The sequence below is a fragment of the Xylocopa sonorina genome, chromosome 2, assembly GCF_050948175.1.
Source record: "Xylocopa sonorina isolate GNS202 chromosome 2, iyXylSono1_principal, whole genome shotgun sequence".
NCBI classification, from domain to species: Eukaryota; Metazoa; Arthropoda; class Insecta; order Hymenoptera; family Apidae; genus Xylocopa; species Xylocopa sonorina.
Window position 1 is genome coordinate 14,486,428 of NC_135194.1, and position 26,774 is coordinate 14,513,201.

Below are 26,774 nucleotides of genomic sequence, written 5' to 3' on the forward strand. Positions count from 1 at the left end.
AAGTCGGTGTTTACCTAGTCGCTAAACGCTGAACGTGGATCGCTCGCTACACTGGCAACGATTAAATTCCGTTTCTTACTAGGGGGGATTAGGGAAAGCCTGTCCATGGATTTGCCCCCATTAATTAACACGACTGCAGCGGAAACGCTGACTAAGTCTAATCGGGTAGGACGACATATCCACGCGAATTATTCATTTGTTCCTCGTTTCCTCGCAGTGAATCTATGAAATCCCACAGGTTTAATCCTTTCGATTATTTACGGGACAGTTTAATCATCGCGGTGTCTCCTAATGTATTTATCGCGTCGTTCATAGTTCCAAACTTGACTTGTCGATATCTTAGACTATGCACAAGACTGAACGTAGAACGAGAATCGATTAACCAACCACCGTGGCGTTGCTGTATAATTCAACGTTGCGTTAGGATTAATTCAGACGTCGATGATTGGATTCATAGACGTCCGTTCGTGTTTGCGGCTCGAAGGACCCGATCGACCCGAGAGAATCGACAAAACGTTGCTCCGTGGGACAAGGGGCGTCCAAGTTCCGAGTGGAAACTTGAAAGGGAACGAACTCGAACCTCGGAAGACCCGCAAGTCGAGATGATACCTTGATTACTTAGGCGGTGGGAAGTATTGATTTCATCGGGCGACGCGATTCACGGGTTTCCGTCCCATTAAACGGCCAGCCTAATAATATCTAAGAAGATCCGCGAAGAAACTATTTTAGCCCATCCTATTGTGGTTAGCGTCGAGGCGATTAAGAATGAAACTGCTCGTCCCTTCGACGAAACTCTGAGACTATCCATTCGAATTTACCTTCCACGAGTTCTTCTTCTTCCAAACTGGCACGATTAAAAAGCATCTAACGTTACTCTCCAAAGATTATCCCTCTATGTAATCGTTCGTAAGAGTCGCGATAAAGTTCCAACGAAATCTGAGATCGCTCGACGCTGTTTTCCGTCGCGTGGTCATCCGAGCTGAGAAAATTGATGACCGTCGACGCGTGAAGAAAATTTGCCCGGGTCTAAATGGTTGCGGATCGAACAGCGAAGGTTCTAATCGATGCGACAGCCAAGTTAATCGCGTGCTTTCAGGGCTGGTGAAGCTGCGAGCGCTCGTCAGGTCGCCCAAGTCTCGAGAGATCGAGGTTAACCTCAGACAGGCCGACCCGGATTCCTACAGGCAGGTTCTATCCGAGATGAAAAGCAAGGAAATACGGAACCTGATCGTGGATACCAAGCCGGAGCATATGCATCATTTTCTGCGAATGGTAACTACATACATATTTGCGCGCATCGATTTCCAGCGCCCCCCGTGGCTTCGATAATCCCCGGCCCGTCTCCGATGTAAATATCCCTCAGCTATTCCCGCGTCCCAGCTTTCATCCGACGCGGGTTCCGCTGCGACTACCCCCTTTTATTTCGTCGATGCCGTTTCCCAAACAGCCGCGAATACTATTTCAAAACGCGTCTCCGCGTCGTGGCAGATGCGATTCCTGTGAAATCGCAACAGCAGCATAACAGAGATTTTCTAGTTGAAATGAAACGCTACTTTGAATGTAACAATTATTACGTAGAAATAGTAGAGAAAATGATTGTATCAGTCGGATAGGAAACCATCGAGAATGAATCTGGCGCACGCGTCTGCTTCCAGATCCTGCAGCTGCAAATGAACGACTACAAGTACCACTATCTCTTCACGACTTTCGTAAGTACACTCGAGACGTGGAAGGGCACGGACAGCCCCAGGGCTAGGCGACAGCCAGGAAAACGCGAGACCTCCACCTCTGTCCGTTTTCCAGGATATCGAGACGTTCGACCTCGAGGACTTCAAGTACAATTTCGTCAATATCACTGCCTTCCGTCTGGTCGACGCGGAGGACGTCGGTGTGCGGGGCATCCTGAGGGACATGGAGCGGTACCAACTGTCCGGGAATACGATCCTCAACAAATCGAAAGTTATACAGGTAAGAGCCCAGCTCAGACCAGCGTCGCCCGAATTTTTACGCCCTCAGGATGTTTGCGCGATCCGTTATTGCACGCTCGCTCGATGTTCACCCCAGTGGGAACGCGAGAGCGCGATTTTTATCGAGTCGACGCGTTCGTTTGCTCGGTTAAGTTGTACAGAGTCAATAGCCACGATTTTGAGAGGATTCGAAACTCTTCCAAGAATTGTAGAAGTGATCGCTCGATCTAGTTGGTTGCGACGTATCGCGAGAAATGCGAGCGGCTTTGGAGCGCGAAGCGCGAAGCTAAACGGCGCGAGGAACGCGGACGGTCATTGAAAAGCCCCTCGACGATAAAAGCCGAATATCCTGGCTCTGTCCACCGTCGCGATACTTTATTGATCGCGTGGCAGCCGCGCGAGAACGAGGCCAATTGTGGAAACTGCGTGGCACGTGTCTCGCGTCGCGGCCCGTTGATGCAAAACAATGCGACGACGACGACGCGCGGCGCTCGTGAAAAGCCTCGAACCGGGAGCCGGCCTATTCAAAGCCGCGCGGACGTTTCACACGGTGGCGAAAGTAATTCGCTGGTAACGCGCGATGGAATCCTGACAACCGAGTTAATGGCCGGGAAACGGGCTCGTTGTATCTGATGGAAAGTTATGAGAGTGGACGAGATTAACTCCACGGAATCCCGTCGTCGTCGTCGTGTCGGTGGTGGTTGTTTTCCCGCGGAGGCCGCGGGACGACGTCCTTTGTGCTCGCGACGCGCGTGCACCCACCTGCTTTTTCTCGATTTCTATGCAGATTAAAGTGTCTGGCCTCTCGCGTCGGCTCGTGCCGCAGACTTTCGTGACACGCGCGTCCCTGTCTTCTCTCCTGTGAAATTCCCCTCAGATTTTCAGCCAATTTAGAATCCACTAAATTTCATCGCGAACACGCCGATCTTTATTACGGCTTCGAACTCGTTGCTCGCGGATGGTCCGAGCGTCTCGAAAGCCCGGGAGCTTTAAAATTAATTCGAAAGCCAACCTGCCGGCTGGCCAGACGGCAACCTTCACCTCCGCCTCGAAGTTACCATCCCCGGCGGGAATCGTGGAACTTTGTAAAATCCCAAAATCATCCCGTGATTACCCGGGCGGTCTGCGCGCACACACAGAGTCCGCGACCCCTCTTTAATAACGCGATATCGCGACGCTGAAAATGCAAACTACCGAGCGGAGCTCAGCGATGTGTATATACGAGGGGCCAGCTGGTTCCACATTCTCTTATTATTCCATCCGACGCGGTTCGTCAGGATAACCAAATTCCACGGTCTGGAAATACGTATCTTCTTTCTCGTTTTCGTGCCCGTTGTTCCGCCGCCCCTGTTTGTGATGCAAACTGGAACCGCGGACCCGCGAAAAATGATAACAACCGCGAGGGTGTTGACAGAAACGAGGACCCGCCCCTACAGTAACGCCAAGATATTCCACGGGGTACGCCGCTGTTTTTCTCTCTCCTTCCCTCTCTCTCTCTCTCTCTCTCTCTCGCGCGAAGCTACGAACACAGACGTTTCATCGACAAAAAAACGGGACCCCGCAATGGAAATACTTTTTTGTAAAAAAAAATCGTTCTTTCACTGCCACCGGATATTCCAGAGATATTAAACATGGACCAGCCGGCTGCTTTTAGCAAATGGGTTTAGACAGTATTTGTAACACCGCTGGCTTTATTCCCGTTACTACGGATATTTCAATATTTCCAGGGTTTCCTTGGAGGGTTTCCTTTCTGGGAATACGAACCTTGGACTCGACTATTAGTCCGAGCCATTTTTGAACGCCGACCTACCCGTTGATCGCGCACGACTGATCCATATTCGAAGGAGACTGCCAACGAAATTTATAACGCGTCTGTAACAAAACGGTAGATAGAAACACTCGCGAGATAGTCCGGCATATTTTCGCGTGAACGACGGCTACGTCTCGCGGCGAAATAGATTTTTCGCGCCTCTCCAGACTGCCGCGACTGCCTCAATAAAACACACCAGGTAACCGAGATAGAACCAGAGGAACAGCTGTCCGAAAAGAAACCGTATTTCTGCAGGAACTTAATTCGTCAGCTTTTAAAAGCCGTCGCTCGCTCGAAGTGCTCTCGAATGGCTCGTTTGAATCGACCGCCGTGTCGCCGGTGGAAACGTGACAAGTGAAGGAGCCGCGTGGAGGGGGTGAAAAAAAAAGTGAAGCGCGAAAGGAAAAATCCAATTAACGCCGAGGTTTTCTCAAAGGAATAACGCAGGGTCGGCGGTAAATTCGCGCAAATAAAGGAAAGGGGTGTATTAGCAGGTTTAATCGGACGGTGGTTCCGGTCTGAACGAGATTATGCCACCCTCCACCCTCTAGCGTTTTGTGCAACCAATGCATCGACCGCGTTCCCTCGCGCTTTATTTCCTCAGGGTTGGGGGAGGGAGAAAAAAGTTGTGGGAACTTCGACCAGGGAAAGTGAGAGGAGAACGCGAGCGAACGAGCCGCGCGAAGATTTACAGTTCTCCGGCACGTCGACGGTAAAAAAGAGTTTTCTAATTACATCACCCTGCGCGACTCGTGAACTCTGCTCCCAGGGGTGAGTCGGTGTTTATTGCTCCCGAAGTGAAATTTCCCTCCGGTGACCGATCCGGCGATAAACCTCGCGGTCTACCCATTTGTTTCCTTTCCGATAAAAAATGTTCCGGAAGAGGAACAAGTGGGATGATAGCGGGAGAAGCGATCGCCTGCTTCGAGCGCGTTATCAACCCCCGCGATCAAACGGAACGAGGTAACAGTCGAGTCCTCGACTGGTACACGCATCTGCGCATTGTCAAAAGTTCCGGGACGTGTCAGAGATAGGCTGGGCTAAAATATCGCCCCGTATTTTCGACGCGTGGATACAGCGCGCCAAACAGCGCCCCGTACCAACGTTGCCAGGTTACGAAAAAAAAAAAAAAAAAAAAAAAAAAGAAGATTCCACTACTGTCGCGTATCACGGTCGCGACCCAAATCGAACGCTGTTTCTCTAACCACGTTTCGTCGTCGCGTTTCGAAAAAAGCCCGTGTCGAGCGACGTTGGCGGGCATCTTTAATCGTCCCTCCACCTCTACGGCTGCGATTCAATCGTACGCTCGGTTTCTTTCGATCGTACCGTGATTACGGAATTGAAATGGCAAATCGGTGGACGGCTCGTTAGTTCCGATCGGGGACAGCGAAAGGGGTGGTTCGTTAGACGACGCGGGGCGTTTTTGCGTCGCGAGCCAGCGAAAGGGGGTTCGCAGACGATACGAGAGAAGAGGCAAAGAGACAGGAGACCGCCCGGCTATTATTAGTTTTACCCAATTAGCGAAATGGGCGCAGCAGTCAGCCGTCACGTGATTAACCTCGTACGGCTTCCTTTCGCTTTTCAGCGAGATTATCCTCGCACAAAGACATCGAACGAAGGAAGAAATCGTATCTCAAGGCTCGACCGTGTGCCTGTTTCAGCCCCCGATCAATTCCCGATTAAAAGCTCCAGTCACGGCTAACCTCGTCGATTAACCGCCCCGGCGGTCCGCTTCTCCATTCCGTTCACGATCGCGAGCGGAACAGATTTACGTACTCGGGAAAAAATGGTAGTTTTAATCAGTTTTAATCATTCGATTTAACCAGCTCGATCTCGTGTGTTATTCATAGGACGAGTAACGATTATGTATATAATTGTTACACCGCGTCGTAAATTATTCATCGTTGTTTCTGGTCGCGCGTATCGTCGCACTGTCCCATTAATTAATAGCCTCGTTATCGTTATTATCGTTCGTGTTACCGGTGCTTGGACTTTGAGCGGAGATACTTTAGGATTTTTTATCAGTTTCGTCGAATTCGCCTGGGTAGTGCACGAAGGAACAGGAGTTGGCGTGAATGGGGCGGAATGCCACCGTGCGGTAATATTTCTCGGATGAAACTCATTGCTCGGCGAAAAGCGGTCTAATTGCGAGTATCTCGTTCTCGCTCTCGGTAACTTTATTGTTTCGAAAGCTGGGCGGAGTTCATCGCAATTGGTGCCGCGATTTTGCGAAATATTGCAGAACATTTTACCAATTACTCCTTGTTTATACTACCTATCATTCTCAAGACGAAGAGCCTCTATTTTTCATCGAGATATACAAAAATTTGTAAAACTGATTCGAAAGAAGAAACTGCACCCGTTTCCTTTTCACGGGAGCCATTCGTCCCTCAAAGAATCGATCGTCGTCTACGTTTGTTCATCAACCGGATATCCCGTTCAGCTTGCGATCTTTCCAACCGGTAAGTGGAGTTGTCAGGGCTGAAATTACCTCGGACAGCGCTCTCGAGACGGCCAACTGGTCCAACCGTCGCAACCACAAAATCCATTCTCTGTTCGCCAGAATGGCCGCCCTCGTAGCTTCACCTTGATTCGCATTCTTTCCGTCAATCTTGCTTCTACCCCTTATTCACGCTCCTCGAGTCTTCCTTGTCATTAAACGATCAAATTAGCCGGAAACGAAGTTCCAGAAGAAGCCTGGTTAACAATCAACATTGGCCAAAGCCACTGAGAAAGTAAAGGGCAGCAGAGGAAGCGTGAGATGAAAGAAAGGCGAAGTTTTCGAGGAGTGGCTGCAGCCTGAGTCCAGCCATCTTGCCAGAGGCCGCAGGCTGGCCTTGGGACAAGACTCGTACACCTGTTAGTCCGATCTTCCGCTGGATGAGGTTGCGGACCAGCGAATGAGTCTCGTCTGGAAAAGTAAACGCGTCCCTTGGGTGTGTGTATACGCGTGTACGTGTGCGCAAGTGTGCGCACGTTGGTATCCGCGGCTCTCTTTTTCGCCAGGAGAGCTTGTTACACCCTGGACGGTACTTGCATACTGATTCGCTGCTTTCGCGCTACGGTGTATCAGTAATCAAGGGAGTGGAAGGTCGAGCTCGTGGCCGATTGAAAGTATCGGGCGAGCGAATTGAATTTTAACGCGTTGCGTGCGCCGCTATATTTCTTGGATCTGTCACCGCTGGCGAACCTCCTACTCTTTTTTCGATTCGCACCTTCTTCTTTTCAATCGAGTATCGACAGCACACGATTCTATTCTCCCGTGTACGTGTCTTCGCGCCTTGAATCGAGATTCGACGCCAGGATTCGACGCGAGGATTCGTCAGGAGGGAGGGTTAATTAAGAGGATATCTCCTCGATCGATGATACTTTTCAAAACACGATAACTCTCTCAAAGCGGGCAGATTTATCGTTATTTTTTCGTTCCTCACGCTCGGCACATTCCACGCGGCCAATGAATCATCGAATCCGCCCCTCGAAGAGGGGTAACCGTCGCTTTCGCAGCCATAAATCAGGCCTCCCTCTCCCCCTCTCTCTCTCTCCCTCCCTCTCGCGTACGAAGGATTTTATTATTTCATCCAGCAACAGCAGTCGTAACACAGGATTGCGTCGACGAGTTCTCCGGGGGTTGGCGGAGGAGGGGTGGCTTCCCTTTTCCCATCCAGCTGCTATCCCAGGAAACGAAAGCGCGACTCGCGTTCCGCGAAAGCTGCTTATTAGATTTTAAATTTCATGCGGCTCTAAATACGCGTCACGATGCTTCCGTTCTCTTGGCCAGACGCGGTGACATCGCTGCGAAGGGCTGCGCAAATATCGGACGAGCGGATTGCTCGTGACACACGCACGGTGAAATATTCGACGGACTCGAGGCGCAGCTACCAGCGGAGTCCCTCGCGTTTCACGCGGATCTATTCGGGGCTTGTATTGTTACGTTTTTGGGTCGATCGATGCTGTTTTTCCCCGGCGCCCGCTTCCTATTTGCATTTTCCGCCCCGATGCGTTCCAATTAATCGGAATCGTTGATTAATGTACAGGAACGCAGCGGGAATAATTCGTTTACTTGGAGCCCGGGTTCCGCGATTGATGCAAACATATTTGTCCTTCTCCTTTTCAATATTTCAGCGCGCGCGCGCTACCAATTAAAAGGATCCGGCCACTTATTTGTATTGCGCGGGACGCAATCCCAGCGCGATATTGCCGCGAGGGCGCGAACGATCGGTACAATTCTGCGCGCGATGAGCTATTACCGCGTTAATAAAATCGATTCTCGAAAACGTGCGCGAAGTAACGAAGCGTCATTGACGACATTATGTTCGCGGATGGATCGTTCGTGTAATCGTCGTGCATTACGCGCGGATGTCATCGTTCTCGCGCGCAGGAGGCAGCTCCCCCTTTCGTTAGGGGCGAAAGTTTCGCGCGACGATTACTCGAGGTTCGCTTTAAATGCTAATGAACAAGCTGATCCGGTCTGTGGAAAACAGACCGGTCGACACGGAGGGCTTCGTCGAGGCTCTCGCCAGCCGGTGGCCAAGAAAAATGACAGAGCCCGCGAATTAATTTCCCGGCGACGATTATTCCGGCAAGGCGGATCGGACGTGGATTAAGACGTCCGCCGGAAGTTCTCAGCCGTCCCAAGGCACCACCCGTAACTTCGATGCTCGCGCGGAACTTGTGAAATTTGCGGCGCGCGACAAATGCCTGCTAACTAACCGACAATCCGTCTAATCTACCTGCGGTTAAACTAAGCGTCGAACCACTGCGTCAACCGCTCGACGTTCGCCACTCGTGGGGTGGAATCGTGAGAAAAATCGAGCGATATTCCTGTGGGACGAGGTGGCAGATAATTGTGATTATAGACGCTAAATGTTGAGGGAATATGTTTGGGGATTTGAATTATGATAATCTTTGGAAATGTTTATCGAGAATGGGACGCGAGCATAGCTTGAACGTTGATTAAGAAAGCGATGGAATTGCAATTTGGTTACGTTAATTAAACGCAGTAATTGCGGAGCGTATAGTGTAACGAGGGCAATAAACAGTTCGATGGTTTCGAAATTCTGAATAGAATTTCCTCGCAATTGTAGTACAAGTTATCTAACCAAACAAGCATAAACGCTTTGATACGCCTTCAGAATTCAGAATTACCGGAAGTACCGCTATTAAATTCCACCGCATAGGAACTGGAAAAAGAGGAAGCTTATATCCGCTTGGAAGATTGCACCCAGAAGACTACAAACTCACCCTCGACCGATTTAGTATTCCTAAACGTTTGCAATTTCTCTTCAAATGTCTGAATCAATCTAAGATCTATAATTCGCGGGGTTTAATGAAAATCGTCGATTTGATTGCACGTACAACGCGAAGGGGTATCCCAAGTTTAACTTACTTCTCGAACTTGGACTAATTAAAAGCACGCTCCAATTAAACTCGGATAACGTTTGTTTGCACGACGAGATTTCTGATAGTGACATCTCCCTCCGCTCGTTCGTTTTCCAATCTAGCCGCGGGTGGCAGAAAATTGTTGCGTTAACGAAATTACGAATAATTCTTCGTCGGCTCTCGTACCTGCTCGAATCGATCGTCCCTCGTCGGTGGTCCGCAGACGTCGAAAATCGAACCGTTATTAAATGTCTCTGGCGACCTATTATACTCGTTGGTTTTATCATTATCTGGACCCTTACACGCCTCTATCATTACCCTTGCCCTTTTGTACCTTTTCATTAATATTCGAGAAACACCTAATATTTGATTGAATTGCACCACCAAATTACCGTGTCCATTTCACGAAACAAGAGCCATAGCCGCGAGCTAGCTACGAAAAGAGGAAAACGGGACGAGAAATAACGCCACTGTTCTGACAATATGAATATTAATTGCAACTAATTACATCTCTGAGCGTAGCCGAAAATTCGCGCTGTTCACGAAACGTATCAACGGGAGGCAATTCTAAAAACACTCGTACACGTACAATTATCATTCCGACCGTACGAAAATTTGATTCGCTGTTTCAGCGCGATACAGCTCGCCATCAATCCGAAAGCTATCGAAGTCACGAGAAAGCCAGCCATCCATCGCCGTCTATTATTTTCGGTCGTGTACACCCGTGCACGAGCTTAATGCATCGCGAGCGGCACGGGAACGCCGTTAGCGTTGATTATTTCACGCGATAACAACTTGGAAACGCGTGGCCTTTGCGCGTTCCCACTGAATTCCGCTCGATGGTTCCGTAGACACCTGTCAGATAACGCACGCCGTTCCGTATCGTTGCGTCGCGCAATGGAACATGGACGTAACGATGGCCAGCTGATGGTTCGAGCGGTCCAGGTTCGTTTGCTCGACCGGTCGATTCGCTTATTAACGGATGACCTGGGATCAGCCAATAAATATACCGCGAACATTGCCTCCATCCGTGGAGAATGGTATCGTTTCGCGTGTAATTGGAGAAACTATCGCACATTTGTTGTTCCTTTCGTCGAAACTTGGACTTATAACCAAGAACTCAGTGGGTTAGGCTATGAGTTATCAGGAAATCGATGTTTCATTCGTTACTTGGGTCTGAAACTTGTCGAGACCGAAGCAACGACCTGGTAGAATGGTAGAAATGGTACCGCGACAGTGGAACGCGACGAGTCTAGTCAGACACGTGGCATGTGCCAGTAGGTCATCCGCAGGGAATGAACGAAATGCATTAAGAACGGAGAAGAAACTAAATTCGTTTCCATGGAGTCACTTAAGACGTCCGTTGGAATTACTCGCGATACTACCCGACACTCCAGCGTAGTCTCGATTTCACCCCCTGTAATTCACCCCATCGCGTTAATCAACGTGAAAGCGGAAATGTGCCGCGTACTACGAGGAAATTTTCTCGACTGTATTAAAACACGGTTCGGAAATGTGCGAGGTATCCGAGGAAGAAATAGAAGCTTGTCTTTGGCCCCTGAAAGTTTCGCAGGTTCACCTGGGATCGTGCACGGATCTCGACGGGAGGTTCACCCTCGTGTTTGCCTTAATCAAACATGTAGCGTGCGCCCGTTTACACGGAAAATTAAAGCGAGCCAGGCAAACGGAAGAGGGAACCCAGTCGTCTCTCGTGCAGGAAGATCCGAAAATAAGCTGATCAGGGAATTAATCTACGCGTCGGTTCGTTTCGAAACGAATCATTCGCAACGCTTCGAATCGAGCGACTTTCTTGCTCGACAAACGCTCCTGTTTAAGGGGTGGTACGCGAAACGCGACGGTAATCCAGTATTTCCCGCTTATACTCGGCTCAAAGAAGATCAGCGAAAAATTTGCGACTGAAATGGGAAAACGCGCACGCACAGTCGATAACTGCAATCTGATTAATGAGCTTTCGCAGCGCGGAAAACAGGCAGGTCGCAATAATTAGATCCCCGAGTGAAATGGCTTTGTTGTTCGTTTTGACGGTCGATACTTCGAATTTGGTCGCTGGTAAATTAGTGTCGCGATTTCCATCGTCGTGCATGGCAGCGAAAAGAGTCTGCCTGGCTGTATCGAACGACAAGTGGTTTTTTAATTTCACCAAGAGGCAAGAGAAAGATACGAGGTACGCGTTTCCATGCCAGCGTCGCGACGTTAGCGTCACGCCGCTTCCGACAGTCTGAATTATTCTCATAACAATACGTCCGCGTTTGCAAGCCTCTTTTTCCACCCTCTGAGTCGACTGAGATCCGCTGCTCCGCTTTCTTCAGAGAATGAAAAACAGAAATTGCAAAGTTCATTGATTCGGACGAGAACGCTCGTTAGAACGCGTCCACGACGCCTTGCGCGCGACGGGCGTTCGTTCATTTCTAAGAGCAACCCTTTCATCCCCCGGCAAGAAGTGATTTTAGTCGTCTGTATAATTCACGCGATCCTCGTGGACGGTCTCCGTTCTACAAAGAAAAAGATGGGGGTGGAAAGCGGAAAGGGACGGTGGCTCCTGCAAATATTTAACGCGGCACGGAAGTCGCGACGTGAACGACCGACCCTGAGAAAAGCCGTGGCCTTTTTCAGGCGGAGCCGGCGCTCATGTACGATAGCGTGCAAGTGTTCGCCGTGGGATTAAGGACATTGGAACAGTCGCACGCGCTCAGGCCCGCGAACATCTCCTGCGAGCTGGAACAGCCCTGGGACGGAGGATTGTCTCTCATTAACTACATCAATTCGGTGAGTGTTCCACTTTTCCGCGTAAGCATGCTTCCCTCTCAGAGAAACCATCCCCCCCCCCATCCCCCGCGAGCTTTGAAAAAACGAGGAATTTGCATAGAAATTCGAAAGCCGCCCTCGTTTCGCCTGCCTGTCCCTCGCCAGTCTGTTTACCGCGATCCAAATGTAACGAACAAACCAACTTTTTTGCGATGCGCCTAAAAATTAATCCTCGCATTTACCGGGGCTTTAATTTCCTGAACGAATCGCGGTCTATTACAGCGTGCTCGCGCGGAACGAACGGTAGCGCGCAAAAAATTGCGTGCAATATTCAAAAGCCGGAGTATTAACGGCGGCACGCATCGCGTTTATCGCAGACGCGTAAAAAACACGCGAACGCGAAGGGACGAGGGGATACCTCGTTTAAATCGCCTCCTCTGAATGGTTAGAGAGATCAACGTACCGCGGCACGCGAGCTATTCCTTATAATACGTGTACAGGTATGTCATCGGACGTATTTGGGCAGGAGGCGTACCTCGAAATGGAATTTAATGTTTCGTCGCATTAGCCAGCCGGCATTATTCGTGAAATGTCTGGTCGAATGGTATGCTGACAGAAACGCGGACATACTTGGAGGGCGTATTTCGCGAAATGAAAATGGTGTATGGGAAATGGGTGGCGGGCCCTCCCAGCGTTCGTCCCCGTCCTCGGTTCGCAACCCGTTTCCCAGGGTGCACACGGACGCTCGCCACGCGTACAAAGAAACGATGAATTACGGATGCAAAGGGACTGGCTCGCAGCCAGGAACAACTCTATTCCGCGGATAATTACTGGCCCTCTCGCGAGAGAGACGAATGCCGGTTTTACGAAACGGACGGGAAATCTGCGGCTGAACGTCTCCGGCTAACCGCGTGAATTTTCGAGCGGGCAACTCTCGTCGAGACGCGAAATTTATGAAACTCCGACTCGAGCGTTTAATAAAACTTTTCAAAGTTCCGCGTGATTTCGAACAGCGAACCGCGGGCCAGCCAATATCGGAGCTGACTAAATCACGAGCGACTACGATTATAGCTACTCGCCTAATTGTAACTGTTTCGCGCGCGATCGAATAAACGATTAACGCGACGATCGCGCGGTTAATAACGCTCGCATAAAATCGAGTTTTGTTTCGACTCGCCCCGCACGCGACAGGAATTATACCGCGCGTATCGACAAATCGACACCGCTAATCTCGACAAATTTACAACGCCCCGTCCTCGTTGCAGCCTTTCAAACGGTGTCTCTATTAATTTTATGACGCGCGGAATTGAAATAAATTCCATATTATCGACGAATGATTTACCACGCGTGAAATGCTTGCAAGCTTCTGTCCCGTGTGTCGCATAACTTCGCGTTCCCCGCGGACTAAAGTCCTCAACTATCTGCTGATGTCGCGCGATTGAAACTGAAACGTCACGTCGCTGCTTACCACGTATCATATTTCCACGTTATACGTTCGTCAGATCGACTTCACCTCCGTTACGATGAATTATCGTGGCAACTGACGATCGATATTAATAAGGGATCGTATCTACGGCAACGTTCGACAACTCTATCGGTCAGGGAATCAAGCTCGTTTTGTAATCTAGTCGTACTCGAGGTTTCCAACAGCATTCGACGATGCTCGCGAGCATCCCCTCGAGGAACACTCGTGGGCCACCATTAATTTAATAGCGCGGACAGCTAAATTCCAATATCGGTGGTTCGCTGATAGTCTCCAGACGTTTACCACGTATATCCAGGGAATTCCTGCGTGCTACCACACTTTCCTCGCCACGTGGTAGCGCGGGGGCTGAAAAAATTCCCAGGAATCGGTCGCAACGGTACTTTGATGCCGTCCAACCTGTTAACGAAATCAGTTCACCGAACGACGTAACGCCGTTTCACGTCCGCGAGACACACCGCGCGAGGGATGCGGTAACGGTTTTAAACGCGGCCTGTGTTTACGATTTTAACCAGTGGTAACGAGCTGGAGCGTTCATAAACGAGCGTTTTTTACCGCCGTTTGAAAAGCGCACCGCGATAACGCTCGAGCCGTAAAACCACTTGGCGCCGTTCCAAACGCGTTTATCGCGGGATTAGCTATTCCGCGTTGTTTGTCCGTACGCTCACTCCCTGAGCATCTTTTGGGCCGAATTTTTGGCACGCGCGCGCTAAGCCACCCCCTGCGCCACGGTCGTCCCCCGTTGGCACCGTTCGCGCGACGCTGGCTTTCCTTCCCTCGATTTAGAGGGGACGCGTACGAATTCGCGCGCTGAGTGGGTCGTCAGGGCTCGCTATAACGGAGATCTACGTGTCCCTGTTCGACGGGTTTATGAAAATCACATTTCACCAACGCTCGTCGAAGCCCGCTCGAGGATGGAGACATCGACTATACATTCCTCGAGCGTACGTTTAGAATTTAATAGCGCGGGTATAGGTAACGGGCGCGATTTGTTTAAAATGCGATAAATCGTCGTACGAGCGAGGGAGGGTGGTCACATTGTGGCCCGCGGGTTTGAAAAATGGCACCGGTGAATTCGTCGGCGATTCTTCCGTCGAAAGGATCAGATGATTCATAATGCACGCCTAGAAAGTACAATCGATGATTTACGTTACCGTGACCATATTTCACCTGTGTTTTATCGTCCCGAGTATCGAGGCGCGCCATTAATTTCCGGCCGCACTTCCGCCAGCCGTCCCGCGTTCGCCGTTGCGCGCTGACCAGCGTCCGCGTCCAGCTTCGATCCCCTTTTTCTCGCGACGTGACTCAATTATCGCTATCCCGAAGGGAGGACGCGGCAACGCGTGTATATCTGGCGATTGGCGTAAGCGTCGCTCGGCAACTGTCGCCCCATAAATCGCGACGATGGCAAATCGAACAACCCGCGTGAACGTCGTACAATCTTTTTCTGATCATTTAAAGGCGTCTCTATCTTTAAAATAAAAAATAGACAAATTTTTTGATTGCCGTAAAGAGACTGTCTCTGCGTGGTTGCCCTGAAAACGAGCGACTCGTAAACCTCGAAGCGAGTGCACCGGAGGATCACGTGCAGCCAATGTACGACCGACGAGGACGTTCGCGCGGTCGCCACTCTTTTATTATGACCCTCGCCAGCCTGTCCTCTTGTCGCTTCGAGTGTTCGTTTACCGAAATTGCCTCCGCCACGGTTTCCTGGCTCCGTCCGCGTGTAGCTTTCGCCTCGAACGGCTCCTCTTTTCGTCCCTGCATTTACACCGAAAACACATTTCTCAGCCCGCGCAGGAGCGTGCTGCGAGAGTAAAAAACTATCGAATCTTGCTAGTTGACTCTGATCAACGAAAAAAAAAAAAAAACGAAAGAGAATAAGAGAAAAGAGAGATTCAAGGCGGCAGTGGCGAGGGCTCGTTGGCGCAAGTAACAAGACCACCGAGCGTTAAAATTGAACGCGACGATATATCCCTCATCTCCCTCCGCTCGCCTCCCGTTATCTTCACCGAACCTTCATCGCGTCGCAATGTTTTGGATGAACGCTTACCAAAATTGCTGCCTGTTACACACCCTTTTGTATCCCGACCGCCGCGTACTTCTTCCCCGGTGCCCATGTCCGTTGTTCTTTTGTTCCCGCCCCCATCCTTCCTGTTCCACTTTTCGTTCGCAATTTTCCTCTCCCTTCCTTTGTACCAGCCAGTTTTCCGTCCGTACAATGCGTAAAATTGTATAGAGGCGCAGCGCCCCGTTTCTACGCGAATTTTCTTAGAAATGGCTCGCGGCAAAAAACGAATAAAATTGCTGGCGAGAGATCCGGTTAACCGAGCCATCGCTTAACTCTCGCAGTGTCTATGGTATTCCGCGGCTCTCGAGGACCTTAGTCCAATCGGATCCTCCCTCATTTTCCCGGTGCTTTTCTTCGCAATTGCCAAGCAGATCGACGAAACGTCGGGTTACTCGCGTAATCTCGCCGTCGAAGACGTTACGGCGTAACGAGATTCCCGCAGCGAAAAATAGTAGATAACGCTTTAATGGAAGATAAAGAAACGCGGAGTGCACGAGAGGATTCCATCGTTCCCGCAGTCGAAGATAGGATCCTTGTAACGGATAGCGCATCGATGCTTCGCGAACCTTCAAATATTTGGACAATCCGTGCTCTTGGCTTCGCGGAACGTCAGCACTTAAACCATCGAAGACTGTATAATCGCGGACCATCGAGATACGTATTCTACGAAGCTTCGCTCTCAATACAGAGGGAACTTTGTCGAGGCTTGGTCTGCTCTATCTCCTCTCGTCACTTCCTCTGAAAAGACCCTTCGGTATTCCAAGCATCCGCTCTGGCTCTCTATCGACGGTCTGTTCGAACCGTTTGAATCTCTCTCTCTTTCTCTCTACTCCTCTTTCTCTCTGACGAACGGAAGAACCCAACGATAATAGCTCTGATCGAACGCGATCCGTTCAACCATGTATTAAGCCCAGCCATCGGACTTTTCGTCGCCGTTGTAGCGGAATTGAATATCGCTCGTCGATAGGCCGTGCGCCTTGGCATACTTCCAAATGCCGGTTAAATGCCATCCCAACCTCATTAGCATTGCAAAGCGCGGCAACCCATCTCGATGGATCCGTGAATAACGCGGCTACGGGGACGAACAATGGACCAACAACGGGACAGTGTCGCGACTGACCATCGCATATCTCTCCTTCTCTCGCTCACTCTCTCTATCCCTCTTTCTATTTCGATTCTCTTAATTTCGTTAACTCGATTCGACGCAGACGGAGCAGCCGTTCGTCAGAATTCTTTGTTGGTTTAATGATCGTATTCCCAGCGGAGGCACGATACTCCACGTTGATGAAGCATTCTCACGGCGCAGCGTCGAGGCTCCTTTAAGTGGCACGCAGAGAGCCAGGTCTCCGGATTGTCGACGGTGTAACTAAGTTAGTTTCAGCTCCCTAATGGGGCGTTTCGACGCGATCCTAAATCCTGGCCCGCGATATTACGGTCCTTCCACCGTCGCTTAATTGAACCGAACGAGAAGTAATTGCCACGAATAACCGACGACCACCGTAGCCGCGGATATTACATCTGTTTCCGTAATTCAGGCCCCAGGCACAGTTACTGAAACTCATACGAACCCGTGCTGGGGGGGCTGGTGATAAAAATTTGTCGATCGTGAAAGTCGATCCGTTTATAGCAGACGAACTTCGTATCCGGAGAGCGAACGGGACTTGGAAACGGAACTGCATAAACGTTCGAACGCCGTGGATAAGCGGCGGAACGCTTCTGGTCACAATGGATAACGTTGCTGCTGGCTGGTAGTCGTAATTAACGACTTAATTGCGATCGTTCGCTTCGAGGGGAGGCCCCGTCAGCATGAAACACGGTTACGCGCGCGTAAACGAGACTTACTTCCCGTCGAGCAGGGGTGAAAAACGCGCGGGGATGTATTTCAGTGCACGGTGTTTTGTCGACTCGTTAGCAACGCGATGTTTACAGAAACGGGATGCGATTGAGAGGCGAGGGGCCCTCGACGATTCTCGTTAATTACGTGTCCGCCTGCGAACCGCGCGACTGCTCGACCCCGTTCACTCTAATTGTTCGCCCCAGCCGCTGAATACTTAGGTATCCGCGATTAACTCGACACCGTTCAATCTCGAATGCGAAACAGTGCTAAGGTATCGAGCGATCCCTGTTTTCGTCTGACAATTCGTTGACTCGTTCCACTTGGAAATCTGTTTATGCACACGTTTCACTTGGAGCCACCGTGTCTGACTATTCGCGAGCGTTATCACTCGCGCGTCTACCGCCCGCAGCGTTTCCCTATAAACTCTCTTCCTGTTCCCATATGCAAATTACCAATTACTCATTCCACGTCGCTCGTTACGCACTGGTGACAGTTTGAAATGATTTTAGCCGCGGTCGCAATTTTTATCGCTCGCCCTCGATTCGCAATTTGCGAGCGAGACAGACCAGACGATGAACCACCTCCGCGCCGTAACTCGAGGAAAAATGAAGTATAAAAGATGCAGCGAAATGTCCCCGTCGTTCGATCCAATTTGCCAGCGGATGGAGAACCAGCGATACGCGATGAATCGCGACACTCGCGAGCCGTTCGACTATGGGAGTAACTGAGACGGTGACAGGAGTTGATCGTGTCTGCTAATTAATTATGCTGCCCGTTGACGAGAGCTGTTAACCGCGTCTCGTTACGCGGGACGGTTGGAGCTGATAGACGCGCGAATAGGAAAGGCGAAGCTTGATAAATTGCCGCGTGGCCGTTAAACGGCTCGTCGAAAAGGCGGACGTCGCAGGGGCCGACAGCCGGCAGAAACGTTCGTTAACTTTCCTGTTTGCAGCCGCGTTTGCCCGACGGCGTCCCTTTTTTTTTCCTCGCGACTCGTTACGTAACACAGCTCGGACACGAAAGTTTTCCAGAGGCCACCAGGAATTCCGCGACCAGTTCGGATTATATTACGTGGCACGGGAGAAAGTTGCGCGTGGCGGACGGCTACGACGGGCGAAAAGTAAGAAGGGTGGAGTCGAGTGGCGAAAAGAGCTCGCGCGGTGAAATTGACTCGACCAGTGGAAATTCTGGGTAGATGAAAGTGCCTCGAAAGAAAGGGATCAAATTGTGCCAAGACGTTTCTTCTATGATCGCGCACCAGTCGTTCGCAGTTTTCTGTTTAGCATTGCGGTTCGTTGCAACGACGTAATCGTTTTATTATTCCAGTGAGGAATTTTCCAAACTGGTCTCGGTTCAAGGAATTGTGAAATGTACGATTGCAAATTTGAGTGCAAACTTTAATTGTTTCGTAATGCAGAAGAGTTCTCGTTGACTGGGAAGCGTTTCTGATTTCGCAGTAGGAACAACCGAGTAGGCTTGGGTAACTAAACGACCATAAAAGAGCGCTCGAGGTAATCCAGTCGCCCCGGTTCACTTGCCGCCTTCTTCATCCAGCTTTTATGCCCGCGAAAGTTAACGAGCATTCTTGGCCGAAACGCGGCAAGTTTTCGGCCCAACTTGCACGCTTTAAACTGGAGCAGAGACTGGCCATTAATTTAGAGTCACGGCGTATTGTCCTGGCCGTTGTTTCATGGCACGAACTCGCATCTGGGCTACGCGATTAAGGCTAAACTTTTCGCTGCCCACGAAAGCCTAACGCTCTGTTCCTATTTGCTCGCGACAGATCGGTTTTTAGCAGTTCCTCTTACTCCGTTATGGTCGTTCCTCCCATATTCGAACTGGCCTCGTGAAAATGATCGAAAACCGCGAACTGTGAATAATTGTCGAACGCGATTGGATAAATATTTCCAGCACGCTCGCGTCCCCGTAATTTGTTTCTACTTAATTAGCGGCGGTGCATTGTGGAACACGCGCCAGCTCGACGCACTCGAAATTATCATTAATCGAGAAATGACTCGCCTGGGAGTTCGTTAATGATCATCTCCCGATGTCTCGAAATTGAAACGTTGAAATAAATGCATACAACATTTGCGTCCCCCCCAGAGACGTATAACCGTGTCAGATAACAAAAGTGGTTCGAGTTAGCGGATTATAAATCTAGTCGAAACCCACCTGGTATCGTTACATTAATTTTTTCCGTCAGACTTTGTTGAAGTCCACTTTCCTCTGCAAACTGAACGAACGTTAAAATGCTCTTTTCAATTAGGCGAAAGCAAAATAGAAAGGGAGAAAGAGATTTAATCAAAGTAAAGCTTCACCGTGTATTTTTCCAGTCGACTTGACAGAATAGTCGGCCTTTTATTTGTCTTTTTCTACATATTCTCATGTTAAACCCGCATTTCCCACGGTTCCCCCGCAGCGACTGGAGAGATATCTCTGATGAACAAACGTCAGATGCAGAAGCCGTGAAACTTCCAATTCCCGTCGAATCGTTATCATCCTCGAGGCGCCTTCTCCATCGATCCTGTTGACATTTATGGATCCTCTGTGATACGTCAGGAGCAAGCATCCGCGATTTAAAAACCGAACTTCGCGCGCACCCCTTCGCGACACCCCCTCCTGCGAACGATTACAATGTCCCACGTTCGCGACGAGTAACCACTCAAATTTCTTCGTCCAGACTTCGCGAGCTGGAACTAAATAGGAAAGCAACGATTCCTCGTTGGTTCTTACGGTTCCTCGATAAAATAGGATACCGTCTGTATCGGGAGAAAATCGTTTCGCCCCTTTGGAGGTAGACAAAAATTCGATATCGCGGTAAATTCACCGTGTCCGATACAATGGTATCGTTCTCGGCTCGTTTCCTGCCAGTCTTGCAACCCTGTTGGCCACTTGGTCGCGCGACGGACTTCATAAAAATCAAAATTTAATATCGCCCGTCGCTAACGCCAGGTAACAGGGGGATGGGACAGAGAAAAATCCCCTGGAAGGGAGGAGGGGACGGTAATCCCCGAGAAATTCCGTGGAATTGTTACCGCCCGTGACGCACCCGCGAGTAAGTGGCTTTTCCAGGCTCCTCTTATTTAATCGATCCTACTACGTCGCTGCGCGATAGACGCTCCAAGGTTCCTGGACTCTTTCACCGATCGAAACTCTTTGGGTTCGTTTACCGGACCCATGGATTCTATCTCGTTTCACGCAGCTCAGTAAAAGAGCGCGCGTGCCCGCCGCGTTCGCCGCGCGAATCGCGGGTGTAAACCAATCGCTATTGCCTCGTAAATTTCACAGGGGGCTGCTGCAGGCTCGTGATACTTTACGCCCCGCGGTATTCAAAGCGTTTCAGTGATATGTAAACGAAGCCCGACGGCAGCAGGATCCATTCGTTTAACTCTCCACCTCGATGGCAATAAATCAACTGAGAACGCATCGGGAATCTGCATTGTTTTAATTGATTTCCACCAGTTCGAACCTGGTGCGTTCCTTCAAAACTGAATCGCATCGCGATGCTCGCGATCGTCCAGCCGCAGGCAACGAGCCCTCGCTCGCCTTCGTCTCGCGCGACCACCACGAAGATCAGAGAAGCTTCCGCGCGAGTTAAGAATTTCTTCGCTTAAAAAGTCGTTATCGCGACAGGTACACTTCGACGGCGGACGTCGTTAGGCTGAGGTTTCGCAGGGCGACAAGCGCCCAGCGGAAGCTGCCCGGGACGCTTGATCCTCGCTTCCTTCCTCCCTCGACTCGCCCTCTGTCCGTCCACGCGAAAATATTTCGAGGACGTGCTGGACGACGATGCTCTCTCTCTCTCTCTATTTTTCTATCTCTTTTTCTTCTCGTCTCTTTCTCTCGTACACGTGCCTCGTTGTCTCGGGGATCACGAGCCGCATAAATTTTAGAAAACGAGCCGCCCCTGCTCTCGCAACCCTCCCCCCGGAACGGACTTTTTAATCCCTCCGTCGTGTTCCCAGTCGGGCTGGCTCGTTCGTTTTTCTCCGCGACGGCTACTGACCGGGATGCAAATGCGTAATTATGATTCAGCGTCGGGTGAGAAAGATTTTTTCGGACTTGCCCTCGAAGGGCTGACGGTGGAACTTTTTATTTCGACTCACGCGAGAATATTCCCCGTAGAATTTGCTTCTCTTTGATCGCGGCAGCTTTTCAAATACTGCGTTTAACGCTTGTTAAAATGATTTTTCAGTAGTAACAATGGCGTTTAACGGCGTGCTGTGTAATTAATAAATGTTTCTCCCTTATTCCAGGTCGAGATGAAAGGCATTTCCGGGCCCATAGAGTTTAAAGAAGGTCGCAGAATCCAGTTCAAGCTGGACCTGCTGAAGCTGAAGCAACATTCTCTGGTCAAGGTATTATCGCCGTTCGAACCTCGATTACATAAATCTCTCTCTCTCTGTAAACTTGGTCGGAATCACGCGAGAATTGAAATAGGTCGGCGAGTGGCGTCCAGGCGCCGGCGTCAACGTGACGGACACCGCGGCCTTCTTCGAACCAAGCTCAGCGAACGTAACTCTGCTCGTCATCACGATACTGGTGAGTGTCCCGATCGATCCTCTTGTTTCTCGAAACGTTTCGATCGCGAGAACGCAAACTCGATACGTTTCTTGCAACCTTGTTTGGAAGCAAATCAAGGCGTCGCGAGTGTCGAAAGAACCTTGGAAACCCGTCGAAGAATCGCGTCCCGCGAGAAATCGAGGACCACGACTGGCTACGATAAATCGACCAGTTCGAATCGAGACGTTTCAGACGCTCTGTTTGGTGAAAGACTTCCACACGCGGATGGTTCGAGCGACGAAGTACTGAACAACAATCGCATCGTCCGCGTAACCGAGCACTTTATGTCCGGCGTTCGTATCGCGCCATTTCGCGCGGAGAATGCAGGTTAAGGCGGGCATAAAGTCTCGTCGTTTCACGACTCGAAACCGGCTGCATCGAACAATCGTGAAATCGGTTACGATCGAACGGATACGAACTTGCATCGAACTTTATCCACTACTAGTGGATAGGAGTTTACTATCATCTGGAACTTGAAGCTTCCTCGATGACCCAGACAGGCACGGCTAAATTGTAGGCTAAAGAACTTTGGCGTAAACTTTACACAAACGAACGCTCCTCGCTGCTGAACGCATCTCTGGATACGTCCGACTTATCGTCGTTCGTATTACTAGCTACAAGTAAAACGAGCATAAAAACGTGAAATTGACATCTGAGAAAATTCATTCCTCGATTCTTATTCATTAATTTCACATGTAAAGTCTATAAGAGTCGCAAGAAATTACTTGCACAGTGTGAGCTAGAAATAAGGACCATTTCGAAATGGCATCGATTCCGCGTTTCTCTGCTCGTTCCACTTGTCGTTGGCAGTGCGAACGGTGAACCGTGCGAAAGGTAAGAACACGAACATGAATCGATCCATCGACACGGGTCCCCCTCATCGCGACAAACCTCTCGAGAACGATCAACGATCGGTCCAGATCTGACAGCGTGTTCCGTTGTTTGCATGGGCCCGCGTTGCGGCACAGGAAACCCCGTACGTGATGATGCACTACGAAAAAAACTACACGGGGAACGCGCGGTTTTACGGTTTTTGCGTGGACCTACTGGAGGCGGTGGCGAGGGAGGTCGGCTTCTCTTACCGGTTGGAGCTGGTACCGGACAGGAAGTACGGCGCGAAAGACCCGGAAACAGGGGAGTGGAACGGCATCGTCAGAGAGCTCATGCGACATGTACGATTTGGTTTGTTTAATTCCCCTCATATCACACACTTGGTCCACGCATACACGTCCACCAGATCGCTCACACCTCGCGACCTTCTCTCACTTTTAGACAACCATTGTACATCACACCTCTCACACTAGCAAGCCGTACGATTACTGTTTCTATCTTCCTTCTTCGTAGAACACTCTTGCTAATATTCTAGGAATCACAGGTTTAAAAAGGAAACTGTAAAAGGCGAACGCATCTTAGCACGTTGTATTAGACACTCGAACACTTTGGCGCGTTCTTAGCGTACGATGCACTTAGGTACTTAGAGCTAGGTCGATTAGATGAATAGTCGTGGAACAGAGGATAGATGAAACGCTAGTCGAGAGATTAATAGCCCCTGAGGAGCGCTTTGGTGATACGTGGAGCGCGTTTACGTACGGGACAGGAATTGAAGAGCGAAACACTTGTTATTCCCCGTAGCGGAAGACTGCGCGACGTTTAGGGTGGAAAGGCTGCAGTGCAGTGTACTCAGCCGCGATTAAAATCACCTCTCGCTAGGAGGAACACCGATAGAAGACCGCACGCGCCCCCGTTCGCGAACAATTTCGCGTCTGATAGACGCGTTTCGTACTTGGACGATTCTCCCACCCCTGGACCGGTGGCCCGCCCTCTAAATCATCGTGATAGATGACTCTCGCGACTTGTCGCCGCGTCCGCCCGAAGAGTCGAAGGTAAATCACCAACGCTGCGCGTTAATTACTCGCGGGTGTCTGCGCGACGCGTAATAAAGCCCATAAATTGGCCGCGATACGCAGCCTGCTAATTGACGTTCGCCGATGAAAAAACGCCGGCGAACTTGCCGTTATTAACCCGGACGCATTTAATTAACAGCCGCGCCACGGTGCTACGCGTTTGCGCAACGTTTAGACAAACAGACGACGGGAAGTCGATCAACGATATTAACCATCCCTTCGTACCCTCGCGGAAACTTCGCGACGACCCTCTCTGTTCCTCTTTCGAGAGCCACCCCTTTCGCTCGCATAACTTAACGCGTTCCACGCGAGACCAGCCAGTGTACACCGGCTAATTTTCACTCTGGTGAAATCCGGAAGGCTCGATGCGCGGGCACGTCTTCGAGTTCCGCTTCGAGACAAACCGCGCCAGGCTGAATCCGAGGTTGAGCTTGATTCGACTCGATTTTCCAATTACTCGATTACAGACCGCGAACAGAGGCGCTGGAGATTAGCCAAACCTCTTTGGGAACCTTTTCTCGCTCACTCGTTCTAATAAAAACGAATCGAGCTCGATGGACGCCTCGCGGAAGCCAGCGACGCGACGATCCCTCTGAGGGGTGTAATCGCAGACTCTCACCCTTTCACGGCTCCGTTTACCTCTACTCGTCACGCTCTCGTAGCCGAGCTCTCGCGTAGGCTCGGCTACATTATCCCGCGGGAACGCTCGTGGTAATAGTCTATCGAGTGGTAATCCATTTAGCCGGTAATCAGCATCGAGCGCCGTCGAGTGCGAGGCGCGTCGTGCATTCGCGGTGGATATCGATCAGGGTGGGTCGCGACACGTGTAACAACGGGGACTTTCCCTTGGTACGATGGCGCTCGTCCTTCGCCTGGCGAAAAACAATTGGGCCAATCTGCGAATCCGTCTCTGTGCTCGCGCTAAGAATGGTTACAAGAATATATATTACTAATACACGAGAATAATCGAGGACACGCGGTCTCCTGTTTACGTAAACGCGTGCCTCAGTGACGAAGGGATGGAGTGATTCTCGCGAAACGGGAAAGACGACAAAGACAGTAGAAAGGCGATGAAAGGAACACCTAGACGGGCCACCAGCGAGAGGTAATCCATCAGAGAATAGATCCACGGGGAGGTAGAATAAAGGCGGAGAAATTGTAAAGACGAAAGAGGAACAGAGATTATATCCGTAGCGAGAAAAGTGACTAATAACAGTGTGGATGGGGGAAGAAGGAAAGGGGGTGCGTTGAGGCGGAAAGGAAGGACGGAATCTCGTGGCTGGAACGTGGGAGTAGACGATGGTAGAGTGAGAAGGAGTGGGCGTTGGGATGAAGAGAAGGAAGAAAGAGGACGAAGGGTAGTAGCTCCTTTTTATGGTCCCCGTAGGAGCAGCCGTACGTAATGCTGAAGAGCAGAGGGAATTTCAGCGGGAACGCACGTTACGAGGGCTTCTGCATCGACCTACTCAAGGAGATAGCTCACATGGTGGGCTTCGGCTACAGGATCGAGCTCGTGCCGGATGGCAAGTACGGCGTTTACGATTACGGGACCGGCCAGTGGAACGGAATAGTCCGCCAGCTGATGGACAAGGTGAGTATGGCTGTTCCCGTGGTGCGTGTCCACGACGGTGGAAATTAACTCGAACGTCTCGTCGTGATTGCCACGTGGGTAGCGAGCACGTTGCTGCGCGTGGCCAGTAAGTACGAGTAGTTGGTGCGAGGGTGTCCCATTCACGAGGACGCGGTAGGGTCAACGATGAGCAAGCGTGGGTGGTGAGTCGACTAGGCTCGAGATACGTTTGTACTCGTCAAGCTTTGGGGAGTAGTGAAGTTACGCGCGTGAGGAAATATTTTTGGGGAACGCAGACGAGTTAAGAATCATTCGCGAAAGACTTTAGAAAGTGGACGTACAACTGTGTATGGAATAATAAATGTAACGAAGGGAGGGAGAGAGGAAATCTGAGAATAAACAGCGGTAGTACTCGCGATCTGAGAAGCTCGAGTTGAATTCAGCGTTTAATCACGGTTCTATATCTCATTGGACGGCTCTCTAATTAAATAAAGTTTATCTCCGTGTCTGAAATTGAATTAAGATTAATATCTATTGAGAGGAGGAACTTATCCGGGCGAGTGTAGTAGCAACGAAATGAAAATAGCGATTCTCTTCCCTCCTTGGTCGCGAGTTACGAACTCGAACGGCAAGTGTAAGTTCTGGGGCTAGCGATAACGAAGATAGAGGGCAGAACGGGACACATTTCGGAGGGTGTGCGGGCCCAGTTTGCAATGCAAATCACGATTCGATGCACCGGAACGTGGAAACGCGTGCACCGTTCCATGGGATACGCGAAACCTTGCTACGAGGCAGCTCCGCCAGTCAACCATGTCCCAGGTAAACGGCTGATACGCTCGCAGCCGATTGATTAAGTGTGGCTTACCTCGCAGATCCTTGGTCGCTCAGAATCCGACCATTTAGCCGCGCTGCTCGCAAATTGGGCTTGCTAACAAGTATCAGACGATAACTTGTTCTCTGCGCTGAAAGAGAAAAGAAACTGTGGGAAAACGCGGTGAAAAAAAATGTATTATTTCGATTCAAAGGATACGAGTGTGTATTATAATGAACCAGATCATTTCTGGAATACACCAGTGGAAAAAAGGAAATAGAAACTTTCGCTTTGAATTGAAACGTTTAACTCGAAACGGAGGGAGAAACTCCGGGGTTACTTTGGCGATAAATTTCCGAACATTCGCCCCACGGATATTCCGTATTCCGCGAAACTGAAGTCGAGTGTGTACTTTCCAGCGCACGATGCATAATGGATTAATCCGGTGTTAACGAATCTGCATCCGTGGAGCAATTAATATCCTGATTTCGGGTGGGACCAGCGGCGATGCAATCCGCGCTCGTCCGCGGCGTGAGCAAGCAAAAACGAGCTACGAAACAACACCGTGAACCAGAGGGCGCGAACTTTAAAAGTCACGATTTACAACGCGCGG

General features: G+C 50.3%; 1 protein-coding gene across 9 annotated transcripts in view; it reads left to right on the forward strand.

Moving 5' to 3' along the window:
- The window catches only part of LOC143432839 (glutamate receptor ionotropic, kainate 2), a 257,821-nt gene that overhangs the window by 220,248 nt on the left and 10,799 nt on the right, over positions 1-26,774 (forward strand). For 3 of the 9 annotated variants that reach the window (XM_076909748.1, XM_076909756.1, XM_076909755.1), the window contains exons 5-12: positions 1,097-1,272; positions 1,656-1,709; positions 1,804-1,968; positions 11,791-11,943; positions 21,570-21,671; positions 21,754-21,855; positions 22,845-23,048; positions 25,168-25,371. In XM_076909748.1, the coding sequence (XP_076765863.1) occupies positions 1,097-1,272; positions 1,656-1,709; positions 1,804-1,968; positions 11,791-11,943; positions 21,570-21,671; positions 21,754-21,855; positions 22,845-23,048; positions 25,168-25,371 (1,160 nt within the window). The remainder of the gene's footprint in view (positions 1-1,096; positions 1,273-1,655; positions 1,710-1,803; positions 1,969-11,790; positions 11,944-21,569; positions 21,672-21,753; positions 21,856-22,844; positions 23,049-25,167; positions 25,372-26,774) is intronic. The other 6 variants (XM_076909753.1, XM_076909757.1, XM_076909749.1 and 3 more) reach the window with 5 other exon arrangements.